This window comes from Lagenorhynchus albirostris, chromosome 14 (genome assembly GCF_949774975.1).
Source record: "Lagenorhynchus albirostris chromosome 14, mLagAlb1.1, whole genome shotgun sequence".
NCBI lineage: Eukaryota > Metazoa > Chordata > Mammalia > Artiodactyla > Delphinidae > Lagenorhynchus > Lagenorhynchus albirostris.
In genome coordinates, this window is record NC_083108.1 from 13,369,593 (window position 1) to 13,390,258 (window position 20,666).

Here is a 20,666-nt window from a genome sequence, read left to right on the forward strand (position 1 = left end):
AAAGCAATTATACTCCAATAAAGATGTTAAAAAAATTAATTGCAGGTATACACAATGTTCACTGCAGCACTATTTATAATAGCCAGGACATGGAAGCAACCTAAGCGTCCATCAACAGATGAATGGATAAAGAAGATGTGGCACATATATACAATGGAATATTACTCGGCCATAAAAAGAAATGAAACTGAGTTATTTGTAGTGAGGTAGATAGACCTAGAGTCTGTCATACAGAGTGAAGTAAGTCAGAAAGAGAAAAACAAATACCCTATGCTAACACAAAGATATGGAATCTAAAAAAAAAAAAAAAAAATTGGTTCTAATGAACCTAGGGGCAGGACAGGAATAAAGATGCAGACGTAGAGAATGGACTTGAGGACATGGGGAGGGGGAAGGGTAAGCTGTGATGAAGTGATAGAGTAGCATTGACATATACACACTACCAAATGTAAAACAGATAGCTAGTGGGAAGCAGCTGCACAGCACAGGGAGATCAGCTCGGTGCTTTGTGACCACTTGGAGGGGTGGGATAGGGAGGGTGGAAGGGAGGCACAAGAGGGAGGGGATATGGGGATATATGTATATGTATAGCTGATTCACTTTGTTATAGAGCAGAAACTAACACAACACTGTAAAGCAATTACACTCCAATAAAGATGTTAAAAAAATTAATTGCAGGTACAAATTTCCAATTTTAAGATAAACAAGTCTTGGGGATGGAATGTACAGCATAGTGACCATAGTTAACAAGACTGTTTTGTGTATTTGAAAGTTGCTCAGAGAGTAGATCTTAGAAGTTCTCATACAGGAAAAAAAATTGTAACTTTGTGTGGTGATGGTTGCTAACTAAACTTACTGTGGTAATCATTTCACAATATAGACATATATCAAATCATTATGTTGGACACCTAAAACTAATAAAATGTCATATGACAATTAGATCTCAAAAAAAAGTTAATTGTAATATTGAAACAAACACTCATACGATAAGTGAGTTGAAGTAGATCAATCCTAAACTAATGCAAAACCCCCAAAAATCAACCAAAGAGGAGCTGTGTTCAAATTATGGCCAAACAGCAAAACATAATTCACTTAAGCATCAACAAGTATGTTTTTAGTATAAATAATTTAGAAACCATATTTTATCATCAGCTCTCACAGTACTTATAGGTAGAAGCCAATAAAAACAACTACCTGAAAGAAAAAAAATAGGCTATTAATATTTAAGACCCATCTCAATCGATATTTGTAATTTAGATATAAGTAGACTGTATTTTTAGATCAAGGTAAGTGTTCTTTTTCAGTTAATCATCCTAAAACCATGGGAGTTAAGGGGGTGGGCACAATTAAAAGCCATCATATAAAAACAAATTAACCGAATTTAGTTTTTGACCTAAATATACTAAACAAAATGAAAATTACACTAATCCTGGAACATTTTTTCCAACAAATGTTTTTTAAAAAAACAAGCAAAGAAACAGATAAGCTTACATTCTGAAGATCACCCCTAAAGTAGAAAGTGTAAGTTTAATTTTTGACAGAAATAAGGCCTGTTTCCCCTGATTAATGCCCCTATCTTGCTTCCTTTTAAACTATGTACCACAATGGCTTGAAACATCATACTGCATTTTAAAATCTCTTTATTAATTGGTGAGCCAGATAATGGTAAGCATGTTCCCAGACGATGTTTTAAACAAGGCAAAACATAAAAGAAACATTATCTTCTCTTTACCCTCACTTTCTTGCCTCTCCATCAAGAACATAAACTCAACGACATACACTAAACTTCTCTTGGATTCCTACAATCCTTAGTTGATCACAGTTTAATAAATGTATTGATCAATGTAAAATATTGAATACCAACTATACTCTTCACTGTTCTAGGCAACGAAAATATCTGACTAATTTTCCACAAGAATTAATAAGTTTGAAGCTACTGAAATGCATAGGCAAAAAAATGACAGTCATGTAAGCGATAAATTTAGGAATCTATATGGTCCAGACAATAGTAGGAAGTCTCATTCAGCTAAAAGCAGTGAACCTAATAAATTTTAGAAATATACTCTTGATACTCTCCTGTTAGAAGCCAGAGGAAGCACTAAACCCAATTCCAACCTAACAGGGAGGAACTACTGTACTTTGTAAAGCAGAAGAGATGGAAACTCTGGAAGACGGTAATCACACAGCACAGGTGATACTAAGAAAGGAACAGAGCACAGTGAGATATGTACCCTTTCAGAGTTTTGAGAAAAGATAGGCAAGGTAATGAAACAGAAAATTTTAAAAAGGAGAAAGATGACTCAAGAAGTCTGTAGGCTCACAAGTTAAATTATTAAATTCAATCATAAATGCCTCCTGATAAGCAGCCTTACAAAAATTTGAAAGGATAATAAATACAGAATAAAAGAAATCCATCATTGAAAGGCATAAGTTATTTGACCACCTACTGTCTCTACAAAGAACTGGCTCATCCTAAGCAATTACAGTCTAATTTTGATTAGAACTCTAAGGCTTAGAGTGGAACCAGCATTCCTCCGGATAAGATACTACAATCTGTTCAATGCTAATCAATGGCATTGGCACAACTTTTATCTTGCAATCTAATTGGAAAGCAAAACAATTACCAAATTGGCTCAACTGGCAAAAATACAGGGAAAAATATATAATTAATGTGTGTGTATATTCAACCAAGTAAAACAAAATACAAAAGATCTAATTAGTTTAACAAATGGATCTAGTAGGAACATCACAATGATGCTGCAACAATTTATCAAACACTGAGACTTCATTAGAGCTCATTTTAAATTCTTCTACTGAAAACATCAAAATTATAAAGCTATAATTCTTTTAATTTTTGAATGTTTTATAAATATAGACTACTCTTCTAATCAAGAAAAAAGATTAAATATAGTATGAAGACTTCTTACAGTATTTTAAAACCACCACTATACTAGTATTAACTGAGGTCAACAGACTTTTGGGTAAACGATTTAGTAAATCTTACAAAGTTAAATTGCTTTTAGACATCTTTAAAGAAAACTACTTTTGACTATACATGTATTATTCTGAAGTTTTATGAATTTTCAGATCAGACACACATCAAAAAATACATAAAAACAAATAAAAATAATTTAATGTTTTAGATAATCATATTATCAATCTTTATACTCTTTATAATTAACCAAAAAGTACTTATTGAGTATTATAAAGTCATAACCAAACTAGCAACAGCTGACATGCTAGAACTGAACATAGAGGACCTTAAAACAGACAGTAGTCTGGTCCTAAAGAAGGATTCATCCTCAGAATCTCTAAAACAGAATTTGTGTGATTAGGAGCTTAGTCAAAATCTTCAAAACATGGTACTAACCACAGTTCTACAGACTTCTTTTAGCATTTATCTATTTTCTGACTGTATTAAGACATTTAAATGCACTGATATTTTGACATACACAATGTACTTGCATTTAAGCTATACTAAAGTTTGTGCTATAAATATCTGCACATTTATAGGAGGAATATTTAAGAAATATTTCTTCTTTTTATGATGCCATCATAGGCCTAAATTTAAAAGCTAAAACTATAAAATTTCTAGAAGAAAATACACAAGAAAATTGTTGCAACCTTAGGATAGGCAAATATTTCTTATTTAGGACACAAAGAGCACAAATCATTAAGGAATAAACCCAATTAACTGGACTTGATAAAATTAAAAACCTTTGTTCATAAGACCCATTATTAAAAAATGAAAAGGCAAACCATACTGGGAAAAAAATTTGCAAAACACATATTTGATAAAGGATGTGGGTCCAGAATATATAAAGAACTATAACTCAATAACAAGCTGGGAAGAGACATTTCACAAAAGATACATTAATGGCAATACACACACACACACACACACACACACACAATGGCAAAAACTCAGAAGAAATAGCTCAGCATCACTAGCCCTCAATGAAATACCACAGCACTCTCACTAGAATGAGTTAAATAAAAAGCCTGAAAATACCAAGTGTTTGGGGGATGTATAGAAATTGAAACTCTCGCACACTGGTGATGGAAATATTAAATGATACAACCATTTTGTAAAAACAGTTTGACCGTTTCTTACAAATTTAAATATATACTAAGTATATGACCCAGGAATTCTATTCCTAGGTATTACCCAAAAGAAATGAAAACATATGTCCAGGCAAAACTTATACAAGAATGTTCATGGCAGCTTTATTCATACAGGCCAAAAATGGAAAAAACACAAATGGCTAACAGATGAATGGATAAACCAAAAAAGGAATGAACTATTAATACACATAAAAACATTATTTGGATAAATTTCAAAAACATTTTACTGAGCAAAGGAAGCCAGACAGAAAAGACTATATGCTCCGGAACTGCATTTATATGAAATTTTAAAATAGACAAAACTTAACTAAGGAAGTGGTTCTCAATTGGGGAAATTTTGCCCTCCCCTTCCTTGGACAGTGCTGGTGACATTTTTTGATTGTCACAACTTAGGGAATGGGGTCGGGGTGGTTGCTACTGGTATCTAGCAGACAGAGAGGCCAGCAATGCTGTTAAACATTCTAGAATGCAGAGGACACTAACACAACAAAGAATTATCAGGCCCAAAGTTTCGATAGTGCCTAGGCCAAGACTGGAAAATTGTGTTCTACAGTGGTCAGTGATGGTCTTCGGATATTGAATGCAAAGGAAAATGAAGGAGTTCTGGCGACAATAAAAATGTTTTGTATTTTATTTGTAGTAGTAATTTTTTTTCCAAAACTCATCACACTGTACACTTGAAATGGGCACATTTTATTGTATGGAATTTTACCTCAAAGTTGATGGTAAAAATTACAGTGTCTGTCAACTAATATAAAGCTATATAAAACAGTTTAAAACAATTTTTGCTTTCTAAATTATATGGATAGAAAAGACAGAAAAGGCAAGTACCACTGGTTGGATTATGGATAATTTTGATACTTTTTTCCCTGTTGCTCATTTGTTTTGTACTAACTTGAAAATACATTATCTAAAATATTTAATTATGTATTTTTGAGTTATACCCAAAACAGGTCCAATTAAATGAGGATAATAGAAAAGCACAACTGCAGATGAATATTTGATTGTAGTTAAATTTTGATTTTTGATCACAGGACTTAAGTTGTTTCAAGAAACTATAAAAATGTATAATGCAAAGGCATTTAGAAGTCAATTTTTACTCTAAAACACCTCTATAATATTGTCTAAATTATAAATATATTTGTATACGAAAGGTTTTTAAGAGACATTTTCACTATAAACAGTGATATCACGCCATAATAAGGTAGGGTGAACAGGATAATAAATTCTTTTAAATTAAATAGAATAAAGTTATGAAGTAAGTAATAACCCATTTCATTATATTTATATAGTAGAAAAACACAGCAGATGCAATTTAATTATGTTCAACAACAGGCCAGGAACTGCACAAACTGTGAGGAATATAAAGATGACCCTCAAGAATTGACTATCTAATGGAGAAAAATGATACTGTTAACAAATCAAATACAAAAAGCTAAAAGCAACGGTTGAGGTTTGAAAATAGTACAATGAAAGAACCAAACAACCAAGCCTGGAGAGTGTGGGAAACATTTACAAAGATGACATTTGAGCTGGGTCTTGAGGAAGTAGTAAGAGCTTATCAGGTGAAAATCATTATTAGATAGTTCAAAAATCTGAAACCAAACAAAGAAAGCCAACTACCTAACAATTTTGTTACACTGCTCTTTGTTACATTTTATGGTCTTAAAGGTCAGCAATGAGAAAATCGTTTCCAGAAACGGAATATTATCCTATAATATTGAGCAAGGAAGTTACACCTGCTGAGAAAGTTCCATATTCAAGAGAGAAATATGCTCAGTATTTACCCTGATGGAAAGTGCACTCTTTGCACTTTCACTACAGCTAAGTTAGGAAATATAAGTCTCTGGCACCATTTAAAAGTATAGACAGGGCTTCCCTGGTGGCGCAGTGGTTGAGAGTCCGCCTGCCGATGCAGGGGACACGGGTTTTTGCCCCGGTCCGGGAAGATCCCACATGCCGCGGAGCGGCTGGGCCCGTGAGCCATGGCCGCTGAGCCTGCGCGTCCGGAGCCTCTGCTCCGCAACGCGAGAGGCCACAGCAGTGAGAAGCCCGCGTACCGCAAAAAAAAAAAAAAAAAGTATAGACAAAAAAATAATCAATTGGGTTACACTTTTAAAACTGTATATTTAACATTTGTTAGTAAATTCCAGTTGGCCTCACATAACCCACAAAAACACCTCATACCATTAATAAGGGAAAAAATCTAAGATGCCTCTCAAAAGGGGTGGGTCCTAGGAATACAGTACACATCCTTGACAGCACGTTTTAAAGTCATAAGAAATGCTTATAAATATATGATGAATGAAGTAAACGACTACTCTATACTGCTAACAATGATTATAACAAGGTAAAAAAGTTAATTCCTAACTTAGGCAGAGAAAATAGCCTGTGAGGTGGTGAGACCAGCAGATACACTGCAGGCAGAACTTGCCTAGCCAGCTCCTTAGACTTCCTGTAATTTTGGAAACCTACTGAAATTAAGGAACAGAAATGGAATTAAACTGAATTTAAACAGAACAAATTTTATGCAACAGAAAACCTAATTTTTGAGTGAGCAAGTCTTCCCAAAGACAAAGGGTCTTCAAGTGGATCTGATTTCGTGGAGAGAAATTTCCTATTCTTTTCTCTCTTGACTTTGAGTCAAATAATTACTGCGAACAATTTAAGGAACACTGTTTCCAGGCAGTGGTGATTCAGGGGATTGGAGAAAACGGAAAAAGGATTAAAGCGATAAACCAAGGTTGCAAGGGAGTCTTCTGGGGTCACGTAATAGCCAGTGAACTAGAAACGCTGGCTATTTAGTAGATCCCGACACCAAGAGTGGAGCCAGGAGCAGGTGCAAGTCCAGCCAAGAGCTGGAGGCAGGCAGGCAGAGAACAGTCACTGCCAGATCCTTTTGCTTCCACCGCAGAAGATCACCCCCCGCCCCAACTCTCTAACTAAAATGTTCCTCATACTCAGTATCCGCCCGGAAGTACCCCTCCCCACAACTACCCCTTGCAATCCCAACTGTCCAGCCGGAGTGACAGGGCTGTTGTTCACTTACTGAGCTGTCCCCCACCCGACGTAGTACTCGGCTCCCGACCTCCTGCGCCTCCAACGCCGGCTGCTCCAGGGATCCCCGGCGCCCCTAACCCCGGCGGGGTCCCGCTCTGCCTCTCGAAGTTGCCGGGATTGGAGAAGTAATCGCGCAGCCGAGGGAGCTCGCGGCCACTCTCTAACAGCTCGGTGTGCAGCTCCAGGGCGGTCAGCAAGTATTGATCGCGCAACAACTGAGCCGCGATCGCATCAATTGACAATCGGGCCGGGGTCTCGCCAGTGCCCCCCAGGGCCACCGCAGCCGCCGACGCCTCCCCAGGGAGCCCTGGTCGTGCACTGCTCCCTAAGGCCACGGGATCCTGAGGCGATAGCGAGTCCGCAGAGCCAGGATCTAGGCCGACCCCGGAACTCAGCCGAAGTCCTGCCCGCCGCTCGTCGGTCCCTGAAACCTCGTCGTCGTCCTCGTCCGAATCGCTGAGGAATGGATTCACGCCGCCGCCACCACCTCCAGGCGCCATCGCCGCCATCTTATACTGTCAGGAGCGTGGGCGCCTCCCTGTCTGGCTCTGACAGGCCGCAGCCTGAATCCCCACTAAGCCTCAGCGGGCACTGGGCACCTTCAGGGCCCCGGATTGGCCACGTCCCGCCTCCTCACTTGGAGACCAGGCCCAGGCTCGGAAGCAAACGGTCTGGAAGCAGCACCACCATCTGCCTCAGCCGCAGCTGCAGCAGCAGCCTGGCTCTGCAGGCGTCTTCCTGGTCCCCAGTCTCGCGAGAAATGGCGCGTGCCGTGCCCCCTCTCCCCGCCCCAGCCCCGCCCCCGCCCCGCCCGTTCTCCCCACTAGTGAGCAAAGATAGAGGGCCCCGCTCCACGCTCAAAGACAAAATTCCGCCCCCACTCCTTTTTGATTGGCCAAATGAGGTAGGGGGCGGGGACTGGAGTTACGGTGGGCTGACCCAAGAACTATCGCGAGAGCAGCTTCTGGACAGGTAAGTGTCAGCGGTGTTCCGTGGTTGAGGAGCGGTTATGACGGTGGTTTAGGAACATTCATTCTCTTGGATGTCCTTTCGGGAACAGAGGGGAACTCTGACCTCGAGCTGGGTCCCGCCTTCGCGGTGAGGAGGCCCCATTCCTGAGATCAGGCGTGACCTGTATAACCCCAGGTAAAGTCCGGGACTAGTGGGGGAGAGGTGCGATGGCCCCGAAAGTGGCCTCACGCCCGCCGCCGAGCTGCTTCACTTTTCCTTAGCACGTTTCACTTTTTCTGCTGTGTGCCGCCAATTGATGGCATTTTCTCCGCATGTGTAGCAAGTGCCCAGGGCAAGGGCTGTAGTCAGAATGCGGCTTCCTTTCTCTTCCTTGCCTTCCCAGCCGTGTATCCGTTTGCCCTGGAGGCCTAGGAGAGCGCCTTCTCGCCACCAAGTTAGTAGTGATAGGGCAGGATGCCATAGGGTGGGGTGTGGGAGGTGGAGAGAGTAAATAGAAAATGGAACTCAGAGGTTTGGATTTGCGTGGATCAGAGAATACCCTGATAGCCTCGACTTCAGTAGCAAACTGTTAGAATCTCAGGATTTAATACACAGGGATGCTTCAAAATATCAAATGCAGTCCCTCAGTGGAGGGAAAAGTAAACTTAATCCTAGAGACGTTCAATGACCCGGATAAGTCAACTCCATCAATAAGTATTCAAAGAAGTAAAGTCAGTTCTCTTATGTCCATAGCCATTCTTTCTCCGCTATGCCTTGCAACATTTCTGACTTGTACATTTAGGCTGGAGTCAAGGTACTGACTGTGGAACTGAGAAATTGTTTTCAAACTTGGCTGCTTTTGACAGTTTTGATATCCTTTATCAAGTGTTAGCACAGTATACTAAGTTTGGACAGTATACAAAGTATACTTTGGACAGTATATATATATTGGACAGTATACAAATATGTTAGCACAGTATACAAAGTTTGCCACTTATGCACTTTTAGATTTCCCTGTCTTTCTGCATAGGTTCTTCCTTTAAGCACCAAAATAGAGGTGGCAATAATTATGTTATCAGGTAAGTTATGTTACATTGAAGCAGTGAAGTATATCCTTTAGGTCTGTGGAAAAATAAAAATATAGCGTTCTTATATAGCCTTAGGTCAGGTTATTGGTTTACATGTAAGTGTATACCAACAGTTAAATGTCGGCTTTAATTTCAGTTTACCCAGGCTCAGTAAACTAAACTTTTCATTTGAATGAGGCTTTGGGTTTTTCGTTTTATTTTTGGTAGAAGTTGTTTTTGATGTTATTAATACTAAGAATTCAAAGTATTTTTATAGAACATTAGCTCCTAATGTTTGAATTCTAAATTTTTTTGTGTGTGAGCCATAATATATTGAAGAAAAGCATGGAAAAAAAGATCGTGGATCTTAGAAAAATAGTATCAAACTAGTCAATGCTGTTACATATTTCTTAGCTAAAAGGATTGCTGCTCCTTATTGAGTTTGCCAGAGAGACTGAAAATGGAACCAATTTCTGGAATGGAGGAATGGAAGGGATTAGGGACTGGCATGGAAAGGGCATGATTAGAAATGGGTTGTTTGTATAGTACAATATTTCCATCTCTGTAATGGGGAATTTTAGAAATCTTTTGTATTTAGTGTCCCTGCACTTATGGTCTTCCCTTAGAGGATTGTGCTTATTAGGTTGAAGAGCCTAAAGTTCATATCCCAGTTCTGCCAATTATTTACTGTGAGACTTTTATGGTTTTTTTTGTTTTGTTTTGTTTGTTTTTTTGCGATACGTGGGCCTCTCACTGCGTGGCCTCTCCCGCTGCGGAGCACAGGCTCCAGACGCGCAGGCTCAGCGGCCATGGCCCACGGGCCCAGCCGCTCCGCGGCACGCGGGATCCTCCCAGACCGGGGCACGAACCCGCGCCCCCCGCATCGGCAGGCGGACTCCCAACCACTGCGCCACCAGGGAAGCCCACTGTGAGAATTTTAAATAGTTACTTGACTTCTCTCAGCCCTCATCTGTCGAGGGGATGCTGAAAGTGTATAGAATTAGGAATGTGCTTGTCACCGTACCTGGTACCTAGTACACAATAAATGTTATAGTCAGTTCTCAATTAATGTTATACTAGTATATGGAGAACATTTGACAGACTTTTAAAAATAAAGCAAAACAAACCCCTTGTCAATTGTTTAGTAGCTACAGCCAGAAAAAGCAATTAAGGTAGTAGGTCCCAAAGGGAATATCTTTAAGGTCTGATTTCTAAAATGAAAGTTGAAAATATCAATAGATTTAAAATATGTTTCCTCAGAGAGTTGTAAGGAGTTGGATGTAGAAGTCCTTCCATGATTGGCTTCCTATAACACGTCTGTAGTTTCCTGATTCTACTTCGTATCCTATAATCATGGACTTGTTTATGTGACCTTCCAAGCCCGTAACAAATCAACTGGCCAGTCTCCTCAGTAAGTACTTTTCTCTTCCGCAATACATAGAGGTTTACTTACCAATTTAAAATGTTTAAGAAATAGCACATACTAGAATATTAATAATTGCTGATCTCTACTTTTAATAGTTTGCTGTTAATATTGTTGAGAAATTTTCTTTCTACTTAGCAAGATCTGCATTAATTTGGTCTTTACAGCTAATGTTTCACTGAATAATATGGATAGTCATTGAAGTTTGTATCTTAGTGATGAAAATATAAAAGATCACCTTTTTCCAAGCACTTAAATCATTTTCATGTTTAAAAAATTATTTTTTGCTTTAGTAGTCTTATAATAACCACAAGTAATATTTCAAATGCAAGTTTTTCATTGACTTAAAGTTTTATAAGTATCTAATTTTTTATACATTTTTATACATTCTAATTTTTTAACATTGTTTTTTAGCATGTGGTAAACATCCCACAGATATAAGCTAAATAACTTTTATTGATATATGGTTATGTGTATTTTAAAATTTTTAGTAATTATTCATTTATTTTGGTGGTTTCCAAATGATTCATCCATGACAAAGTTTTCTTTTTCACTAAATCTGAATAAAAAGTGATTTTTTAAAAACAGAAATATTAAGTAATAATATTGCTTAATTACATGTGCTTAGCAATAATAAAATAAGTAGTATGTGAAGAATGATATTTTGGAATCACCGAAATTTTATGTATAGTAAATGACTTAAACATAAAAGTTGTTGTGGTTGTTTTTAAGTATCCTGAATCTTCACAGTTCATGCGTATGTTCTGGAGGAGGAATAAATAGAGAAACAAGGTAGCCTCTAGTGGCTATCCTGCATATTACATTTACCTTTGAAATGATAATTGTAAGTCATTTATTAGTCCTTAGTAAGTGCCCAGGACTGTGATGAGTGCTGGAGAAAGCCTGTCTTGCTGTTTTGGAATCAGCTTTAAATGATAGAGACAGACATTACTACAAATAGTCAGAGTCATAGCCATATAATTGTAAACTGAAGTAAAGGTTTTGGCTTCTGATTTGGACTGCATAGTCCCTGAGGAAGTGATGCTTGAGAGTGCAAGGTAGGGACTTGACTAGGATCCCACTGTCACTATATAACAGAGCTAGATTTTTATGTTGACTGTTACAGCTTCAGGGTCAAAGTTCTCAAATACAATTTTTGTTTCACTACTTCAGTAAGGTTTTGGGTAGTGGAAAATTTGTATTATCCTTTGACACATAAACTTTGATACTTTATATAGAAGAGTTGTGTAATAACAATGGAGAAAAGAAAGAACATAAGTCCAGGGAGTTATTTGTAAATACAAATGAAAGTGAGACGTGATATACATATTTCCTTATATATAAGCATGGAAAGGAGAGTACTCAGGTTTCCATGGTAAAGAGGAGTATTTAAATCAGTGTGAGCTTCTGTACATCTAGATATATACAGTATGTACTTTAGTTGTAAATAGAGTTTAAGATCTAACTGAAATGAATTAAGTACTTGAAAAATGACTTACTTTGCATAACTAAATATGATACCTGATAGATGGGGTCCTGAGCTAGATGACAAAAAAAAGGATAAGTGAATAGAATATTATGGATAATTTTGGACTAATAAATTTGACAATTTGGGTGAAATGGACAAATGGACAAATTAAAAGATAAAACTACCAAAACTCACTCAACAAGTAGTAAATAATCATAACATCTCTCTGTATATGAAGAATTTATAGTTAAAAACCTTCCAACAAAGAAAACTCTGAGCCATTGGTTTCATTGGTGAATTCTGTTACACAAGAAAGGAAGAAATAATATAAATTCTACACAGCCTCTTCCAAAAAATAAAAGAGGTAACAGCACTTCCCAATGCATTGTCTGATACCAAAACCAGAGAAAAAAGAAACTTATAGTCTAATATCTCTAATAAATATTACTTTAAAATGCTAAATAGTATTTCAGGAAATAAAATCCAATAGTATATAGAAAGGATAACACTTAATGATCAAGTGGGGTTTATTCTGAGAGTGCAAGCTTGGTTTAACGTTTGAAATTCAATCAGCGTAATTCACCACATTGGGAGACTAAAAGAGAAAAACCGAATGATCATGATCATCTCAATAGATGCAACAAAAGCATTTGACAAAATCCAGCATTCATTCACAGTTTAAAACTCTTTGCATATTGAGAGTAAAAGGGAACTTCTTTAACTTAAGAAAGGGAATCTACAAAACCTGGAAAACTGACAACTTTCACCCTAAGACTGGAAACAAGGCAAGGATTTCTGTTGTTATTACACCTATTCAACATTATACTAGAGGTCCTAGACAGTACAACAAGCGTGAGACATAAATAAAAAAGTATAGATTGCTAAGAAGTCCTTTTTTCACAGGTGACATAGTTATCTCTTTAGAAAATCAAAAGGTACCTACATAAAAGTTACTGTAACTAATAATTTTTCAGTGTTGCAGGATACAAAGTGAATGTATAAAAATCAGTGGTAATTTAAGAACTAACAAGGGGAAATTGAAATAAAAAATATCATTTACAATAATATCAAAAAATGAAATATGTAGGGATGAATCACAGAGGCATGAGGAAACTTTTGAGGGTTATGGGTATGTTCACTATCTTGACAGTGATTATTATACACTTTAAATATATACAGCTTATTATAGGCCAATTATGCCTCAATAAAGTTATAAAAATGCTATAAAGAATATTATTGGGACACTTCAAAAATTTGGAGTATAGATGGTAGATTAGATAAAAATACTGATGTTGAGTGTACTGAAGTTGATAACTCTACTGTAGGTATATATGGGAGTATCATTATTCTCAGAAAATAAACACTGAAGTATTTAGGGGTAAAGGGCCATAGTGTATGTAACTTATCTTCACATGGTTCAGAAACAATATTATGCGACACACACACACCCCCAAACCTCCCACCCGCACACATGGGAGGGGTAAGTTAAAGAGGTGAGGCAGGGACCAGAGAGGCAAGAGGGAGAAAATGATAAAGCAAGTGGGAAAAATGTTAACGTTAGATGTATATGGCTAAGGGGTGTATGGATGTTCATACCACTATTGCAATTTTTCTCTGAATTTGGAATTGTTTGAAAATAAAAATGTTAAAAATCTATACTAAAGTGTTGTCATTTACAAAAATTCCTTAGGTGGGACACAAAATACAATCACCAAAAGAAAATTAATTGAACTTAATCAGAATTTAAAAGTACTGCTATTTGAAAAACGCTGTTTAAAAAGTGAAAAGGGCAAAAAAAGAGGATTAAAAAAAGTTCATTAAATGCATGAGAAGTTGCTCAACGTTATTGGTCATCAGGGAAAGGTAAATTAAAACCACAATAGGTTACCACTACACTCCCACTAACTAACTGTAATTGAATATACTCAAGAGTGGGGGGAACATTATAACAATATATAAGAAATTATAAAGCACATTATACTTACTATTAAAGTAAATTCTAAAACGACATTTATAGCCAAATTATAGATTGTCAAAAAAATAAAGTTTTAAAACACTTAAAGACATTGCTTGTAGGTGTGTTAAACAGTTTGGAAAAAGTTTGGTAGTTCTTTTTATACGTTTAAACATCTGCTTACCATTTAACCCAGCAATTCTAATTCTGCATATTTATTCAAGAGAAATGAAAGCATATATTCACAAAGTCATTTACTGTTCATAGAAGCTTTATTTATAATAGCCCAAAACTGGAAACAATTCACCTATCCATCAAGAGGTGAATAGATAAACAATTTGTAGTATATCCATACAATGGATCCTTCTCGGTATTAAAAAGGAACAAACAACAGAATCACAGCCATGCATGAATCTCAAAAATGTAATACTGAATGAAAGCAGATACAGTAAAGTACATACTGCATGATTCCATCTCAATGACACTTAAGAATGCTAAAAATTAATCTTGCATCACAGAAGGCAGTGATTGCTTATGGTCAGAGCTGTGGGGACAGGGTTTGACTGCAGAGGAACATGGGGGAACTTCTTGGAATGATAAAAATATTCTATATCTTGATTCTGGTGGTTGGTTATATGAGTGTATATATTGGTCAAAACTTATAAAATGTAAAATGTCCATTTTTGTATATAAATTATACTTTAATAAAGTTGATTGAAGAATTAAAAAATAGATGCCATTCATTAGAGTGCGTCAGAAAAAATTTAGTAAGACTATTGACCTTAGAATAATTAACTCTAAATAAGTGGAATGTATTATAACAAGAACCCTTATACTCAAAAGAAAAACAATTGTATGAATAGTGGTAATTTTTACTTAATAGGCATATATTTAAAAAATGGTTAAAAACATACATTAGTAGGTAACTTTTTGGATCTGAAAGAATTATCACAGGGCTCCTTGTTAGCATTGAAAAGTGGGCTACTAGATATTGTATTTTTGCATACATCTTTTGATTGCCTAATATCCTATATATCTTCAAAGACTTTCCTTGCTTTGGCTGGGTTCTTTGCCCCGTTCTTTGTGGTCCTACTAAAACATGTGGTCATGAGTATTCAACACGGACATGTGGTCCATGTCTATTCACTTTTCAAATTCTGTTGCTGAGCATAATACTTGCAAAATAGTAGGTTTTGAATAAATGTTGTTGAAGTAGGATTCATTTTAGCCATAATTACTTTGCCATTCATTTTAATAAGTTCCTTAAAAAACATTGATTGAGCACCTACTTTCTCAGTAGGTAGGACATAACAGTGGTGAACAAGATATCAAGCCTTATGGGGCTTATATTCTAGCGGAAGAGAATCACTAAGTAAATTTCAACAATAAATACAGAGTGTGTCATTGTTTAAATCAGGTAAAATGAGGAAAGGGTCTACTTTAGGGTGGTGTAGAAACCTTGAGGAGGCGACATTTGAGAAGATGGTGTGAAAAATAAGAAGGAGCCCGCCATGGGAAGAGCCAGCTGAAGAGCCCAGAGATAGTTCACTTGGAACTGAGCTGTTTCCCTGGATGCAAGACTTCCAGTGCCCAAAGCCGGGGGGCGGTGTGTCCCAGGCACAGCAGGGTGGTCCAGCTGCTCCACTGTGCTGTAGGCTCCAGCTCTGCTTGCTTTCACAAGGATTTTTAACTCCTGCAGTTACTCCACCTTTCTGTTGCAGCATTAATTTCTTTCTACATTTGAAATCATTCCTCAGCACACAGATCTAGTGTCTCCTAGCTGAGGAAAACCCTCTATTGGCCATACATCAATTTTCATTTAAGAAAAGAACTTTTCTTGAGACTTATCATTCTCCCAAAGAGCTGTACTCATCCCACTGTCTTTCCCTCCCTGACCTCCCATTTACTTTCGAGCAAGCACGTTCATGGGGCTTACCTCTCACTACTCTGTTGAAATTCCTCAGTAAGGTTAACAAGGACTTCAGTTTGCTGCCCTGCTCTTACTCCAGTCTTTAAGTGTATCTGATAAAGTTGATCACACCCTCGTCTCTTGAAACACTGATATTAATAATAATTTCCATGTTTGAAATCTTGTCCTTTAGAATATTCTGCTTAATGTCTCCTTTTTAATTCATCAAATTTAGTTTGTTGTACTGTGTGTATTTGAAGGAGGGCTTGTGAGATAAGCAAGAGAAATATATATTGCAAGAGTTTAATTAATTTATCATTAGGAGAATCAGTATTCAGCTGAAACAATTATTTCCATATATAGCATATCAAAGGCCTTAAAGATGTTCATAGCCTTTGATTGAGTGACTGTACTTATAGGCAGTATCTTAAGCACATAATGTGAAATGTCTGAAAAATTAACATAAAAATTATATATAAATTTAGATTAATCACATCGATACTTTTAATAGTAAAAATCTGCTTAACAATATGGGGGTGATCAGGAAAATTAAAATGCACCCATAGAATAGAGTTATGGTAATGGTAAATGATGTGTAGGAAAAGGTGGGTTTTTTTTTTTAAATAACAGAAATGTTAATGTATAATAAAGGAAAAAATCTATATAAAATTGTGAACCTCTATAAAAATGTAGGTAGGATAAAAATTGTAAGAAACTGTGAACAGATTTTTCTTTAGGCAGTAGAACTGTAGGTAATTTTTCTATATTTCCAAACTTACCACAGTGATTTTATTTTTATAATCAGATTGCTATTATTAAGATGGGAGTTGCTATGTGGTCAAAGCTCATAAGGAAAATACATATTTATTCTGAGAGTGTTGCCTTAGATTGCAGAATAGCATCTACTCAGTAAGGGACTTTCATAATTTGTGGAGTATCTTTGATATTTAGTTGACTCTTGATTCTCCCAAGAAAAAAGTGGCCCATAATTTGACCATTTTCTCTATTTTATTTTATTATTTTATTATATACTTGACTTTGATAAGGTTTTTTCCCCAATGTTTCTGTTTTTTTGCAGGATATTTTGCCACCCTTTCCTTTCATAATGTATAAGATGTATCTGTAATTAATTAACTCATGTTTAGTGTTTTTCAGCCAAGCGTCAATATGTGTAACTAATGCAGTTACATTACAAGGACAAGTTAGAGTACTTTGCTGTTATTTATAATCTGGGTAGAGATTCATCAACAAAAGCAAATTGTAGACTGGCTTGAAAAGCACTCCCCTGGACTTCCATTGATTTAGGCAGTTAATTGTATACTTTAAATGTGTTATTTAAATGTTACACATTGCTTAGTTTTCCTTCCCTAAGTATTTGTAAGCTCATCAGATTTGTGACTGTGTCACTTTGGTGGTCTCTGTAGTTCCCCAGCATACAATTATGCGCTTAATACGTGCACAGAACATTTTTACTGAATGAATGAATGTAACCCTCTGCTTTTTTGTATTGGTTCAGGGAACTAAAATAAAGTGTTCCCTTAATGAGTGTAAATCTTCTGAAGCAAAGATGAAATTTAACTACTTTTTCCTTCCCCTACTAAATGGACAAAATGCATGTTGTCTGCTCAACTTGGTGATAGTCAAGAGAAGCTAAAACTGTCCTGAGCTGATAATCGAAAGTCAAAAAAAAAAAAAAAAAAAGAAGCACAAATAGTTAAATAATGTTAAATTCTGAGAATATCAATGGTTGTCACATGGATAACCAAGACCACCATGAGTTATATTTTCTATCTTATACAGGATTTGACTTGACTGAACCCTAACTCATTTTAGGACTCATTTAATTCTTTCTTTGTTTTTTGATCCTATGTTAGTTTTTATGACCTTAGTATGCATTTAAGTTTATTATAAATAGTTTATTGGTGCTAATTACTTATGATACTTGAACTTTTTGCTTGAGTGTACTTTATCATATTTTATTTCTGTATTATCTCATTATTAAATAATGCTTGTTACCATCATAAATAAAGGTGAAGCTGTGTTATGTAATATTTTAAAATATACAGTCTATATCAAAATAAGTGCAAATATATATAATTGCACTAAGGCTTACCCAAATTTAATTTTGTTCCCTCTTTTCAGTTTTTCTTGAAGATTAGTTACACAGGATATGCTGCTGTACACTATTTTGGGATTGCTTATACATTTGGTGTTCTTCGCCTCTATCTTTGACATTTATTTTACATCTCCTTTGGTTCATGGAATGACTCCTCAGTTTACACCATTGCCTCCCCCAGCGAAAAGATTAGTGCTGTTTGTTGCTGATGGCCTGCGAGCAGATAAACTTTATGAATTAGATGAAAATGGAAATACTAGGGCACCATTTATTAGGTAAGCATGTCAACTGGTACAAAGACATCTCTGGAAAATGTCATGCTAATACTGTTTATCTCATGTTGGGTAGAGGAGTGATGTTGAGAAGGAGAATAGGGCACATATACATTGGGCTTTGCCATAGAGATTAGCAAGTTTATTTCCTTCTAGGAGTTATTTCTCTTATTGTGGAAGTTGATATCAGGTGAATCGAAATGAATGACCTTAGCTGCTTGGCCTAACTTGTCCTAATTTCTGAAACCTGGCTTACAACTCACTATATTGTCCTTTTCTTATTAATGACAAGCATAATTATTAGTGAATTGCCAAATACAAAGGTGTTTAACTAGAAAATATAGACTTCAACTCAAAATACATCTTCTATAAAATATATAAAGCCCTTCCAAGTCTATATCACTACATAATGTAATTTTTGGATTCTATTAAGTGGCTTTGAAAAGAAATGTTTAATTTTGGGGGCTTAGGGGACTCCTGCAATCAACTGTTCTTTTTCTGATTCTATGGCAAGCCCCTCAAAAGCCCTTCCTAATGCTGTTGTAGAGAGATTAAAACTCAAATTCAAGTGGAAATTTATCTAAAATCGTCTTTCTCCTGCCCCTGTCATGATTTCTTTCTATCTCTTTACCCTATTTCAATTTTCCTTATAGTACTACTTAGCATGTGCAACTTCCACTAAGGCTGGGACTTTGTTTTATATACCACTTTATCTCTAGTTCCTAGAACATACAGGCAATTAATAAATATTTGTTGACTGCTAGAAGAATGAATGAACCTGAATTCTATGTTGAATTTCCAGGAATAAATTTATGGTGCCTCAAAGAAATGCATAATATACTAAAGTATGCAAATAATTGAGCAATTCAGGGCAATAGGAAAATATGAGTAGGAAAATAAGTTCAAGCCTGGGTTAAGTTCAGTACACAAAAATGTGTAACATAAATTTCTATGAATAGTTTAAAAATTGGGGTGATATATTTGGTTGAATTTCTTAGTTGTTGAAGAAAGGAGAGAAATATAGTTCATTGCAAAATTAATAAGATATAAAATATACTGGTTGTTAAGGCAAAGGCAAGGCTTTCTGGTACCACTTGCTTCTCCTTGGGGTGTTACATAGAGGGCAAAGGGCTCACAGTTGATGTTCCTTGTGTTGTATGCCATTCTAGCTTCTCCTAAACCTTTTTTTTGAAAGGTTTTACTTGTTCCTCACTGTTTTTTAAAAAATATGATCTGATCAAAATGTTTTCAACGGAAGTATCCACGTTTCTTTATACCTTCCTCTCTCTGAGTTCAGTTTCCATTACATAACTGAAGAAGTTAAAAAATATTTCTCCCTCAGCAGGTGGTTCAATGGTTTTTTAAGCCTTTTACTTTTTATGTATATATTTGACTAAAGTTGGTTTTATTATGAGATGTCAATATTAAAAGTATCTAAACCAGCACTTTTAGATACTTTTCTACAGAACATTTTGAGAGTTGAAAGTTTATCTTGAAAGTTGTTACCAATGAATTAGTGTTTTATAACTTGTTGCTCTGCTGGCCTTTTACCTGCAACAGCATTACTGATAGTTTTGCATTTTCCCCCAAATTCTGCAAATCACTGTTAGACAACTTAAAGAATGTTGATACATTTTAGCAAAAGAAATTTTGGCCTGTTTTAATCTCAAATTTAGGTAGATAATTTAACCACCATCACACCTAATAAAATTTAACATTGACAAAATAATATTGTGTATATCAGTGATTTCTTATGTAACATACCATTTCAATACTTTGTGGCTGTAAACAATAATGGTGTATTTTGTCTTGTGATCCTGTACAGTGGTTGAGTGGTTCTTTGTCTCACCTGGGCTTTCTTGTGCTACTGAATCCTGCTGGTGGGAGGGATAGGACTGGGCTCAAGTGGGATCAGAAAGATTCCTCCTTAAATTTTGACTCACTCTTTTGACTGGATTCCTTCAGTAATAATCTTATTTTTCTAAAGCCTTAACAGAGCATTTGATCATAGTCTGTGTTAACTATTCATCTGTAACATCTTTTAGGAATATCATAATGCATGAAGGCAGCTGGGGGATATCTCACACACGTGTGCCAACTGAATCTCGGCCAGGCCATGTAGCCCTGATAGCAGGGTTTTATGAAGACGTCAGTGCAGTTGCCAAAGGTATTGTCTATTTAGATGATTTTATCACATGAAAAATTTATTGCAAAAATATTGCTTCTTTAACACTGAATCATGACACAAAGTGAAGTATGTTTTGAGATACTTTTTTTTTTGGCCATGCTGCATGGCATGTGGGATCTTAGTTCCCTGACCA

The 20,666-nt window shown here is 36.1% G+C and overlaps 2 protein-coding genes across 13 annotated transcripts in view; one reads left to right on the forward strand and one right to left on the reverse strand.

The window, feature by feature from the left end:
- RELCH (RAB11 binding and LisH domain, coiled-coil and HEAT repeat containing) overlaps positions 1-7,918 on the reverse strand; it is a 117,151-nt gene extending 109,233 nt beyond the window's left edge. For all 4 annotated transcript variants that reach the window (XM_060120958.1, XM_060120957.1, XM_060120955.1 and 1 more), the window contains exon 1: positions 7,175-7,918. In XM_060120958.1, coding sequence (XP_059976941.1) covers positions 7,175-7,694 — 520 coding nt within the window. In that variant the 5' untranslated portion in view covers positions 7,695-7,918. The remainder of the gene's footprint in view (positions 1-7,174) is intronic.
- Positions 7,919-8,141: 223 nt separating this feature from the next.
- Positions 8,142-20,666, forward strand: part of PIGN (phosphatidylinositol glycan anchor biosynthesis class N) — a 110,763-nt gene continuing 98,238 nt past the window's right edge. For 5 of the 9 annotated variants that reach the window (XM_060121066.1, XM_060121070.1, XM_060121073.1 and 2 more), the window contains exons 1-5: positions 8,169-8,331; positions 9,167-9,215; positions 10,464-10,614; positions 18,100-18,348; positions 20,391-20,512. In XM_060121066.1, coding sequence (XP_059977049.1) covers positions 18,128-18,348; positions 20,391-20,512 — 343 coding nt within the window. In that variant the 5' untranslated portion in view covers positions 8,169-8,331; positions 9,167-9,215; positions 10,464-10,614; positions 18,100-18,127. The other 4 variants (XM_060121069.1, XM_060121068.1, XM_060121075.1 and 1 more) reach the window with 4 other exon arrangements.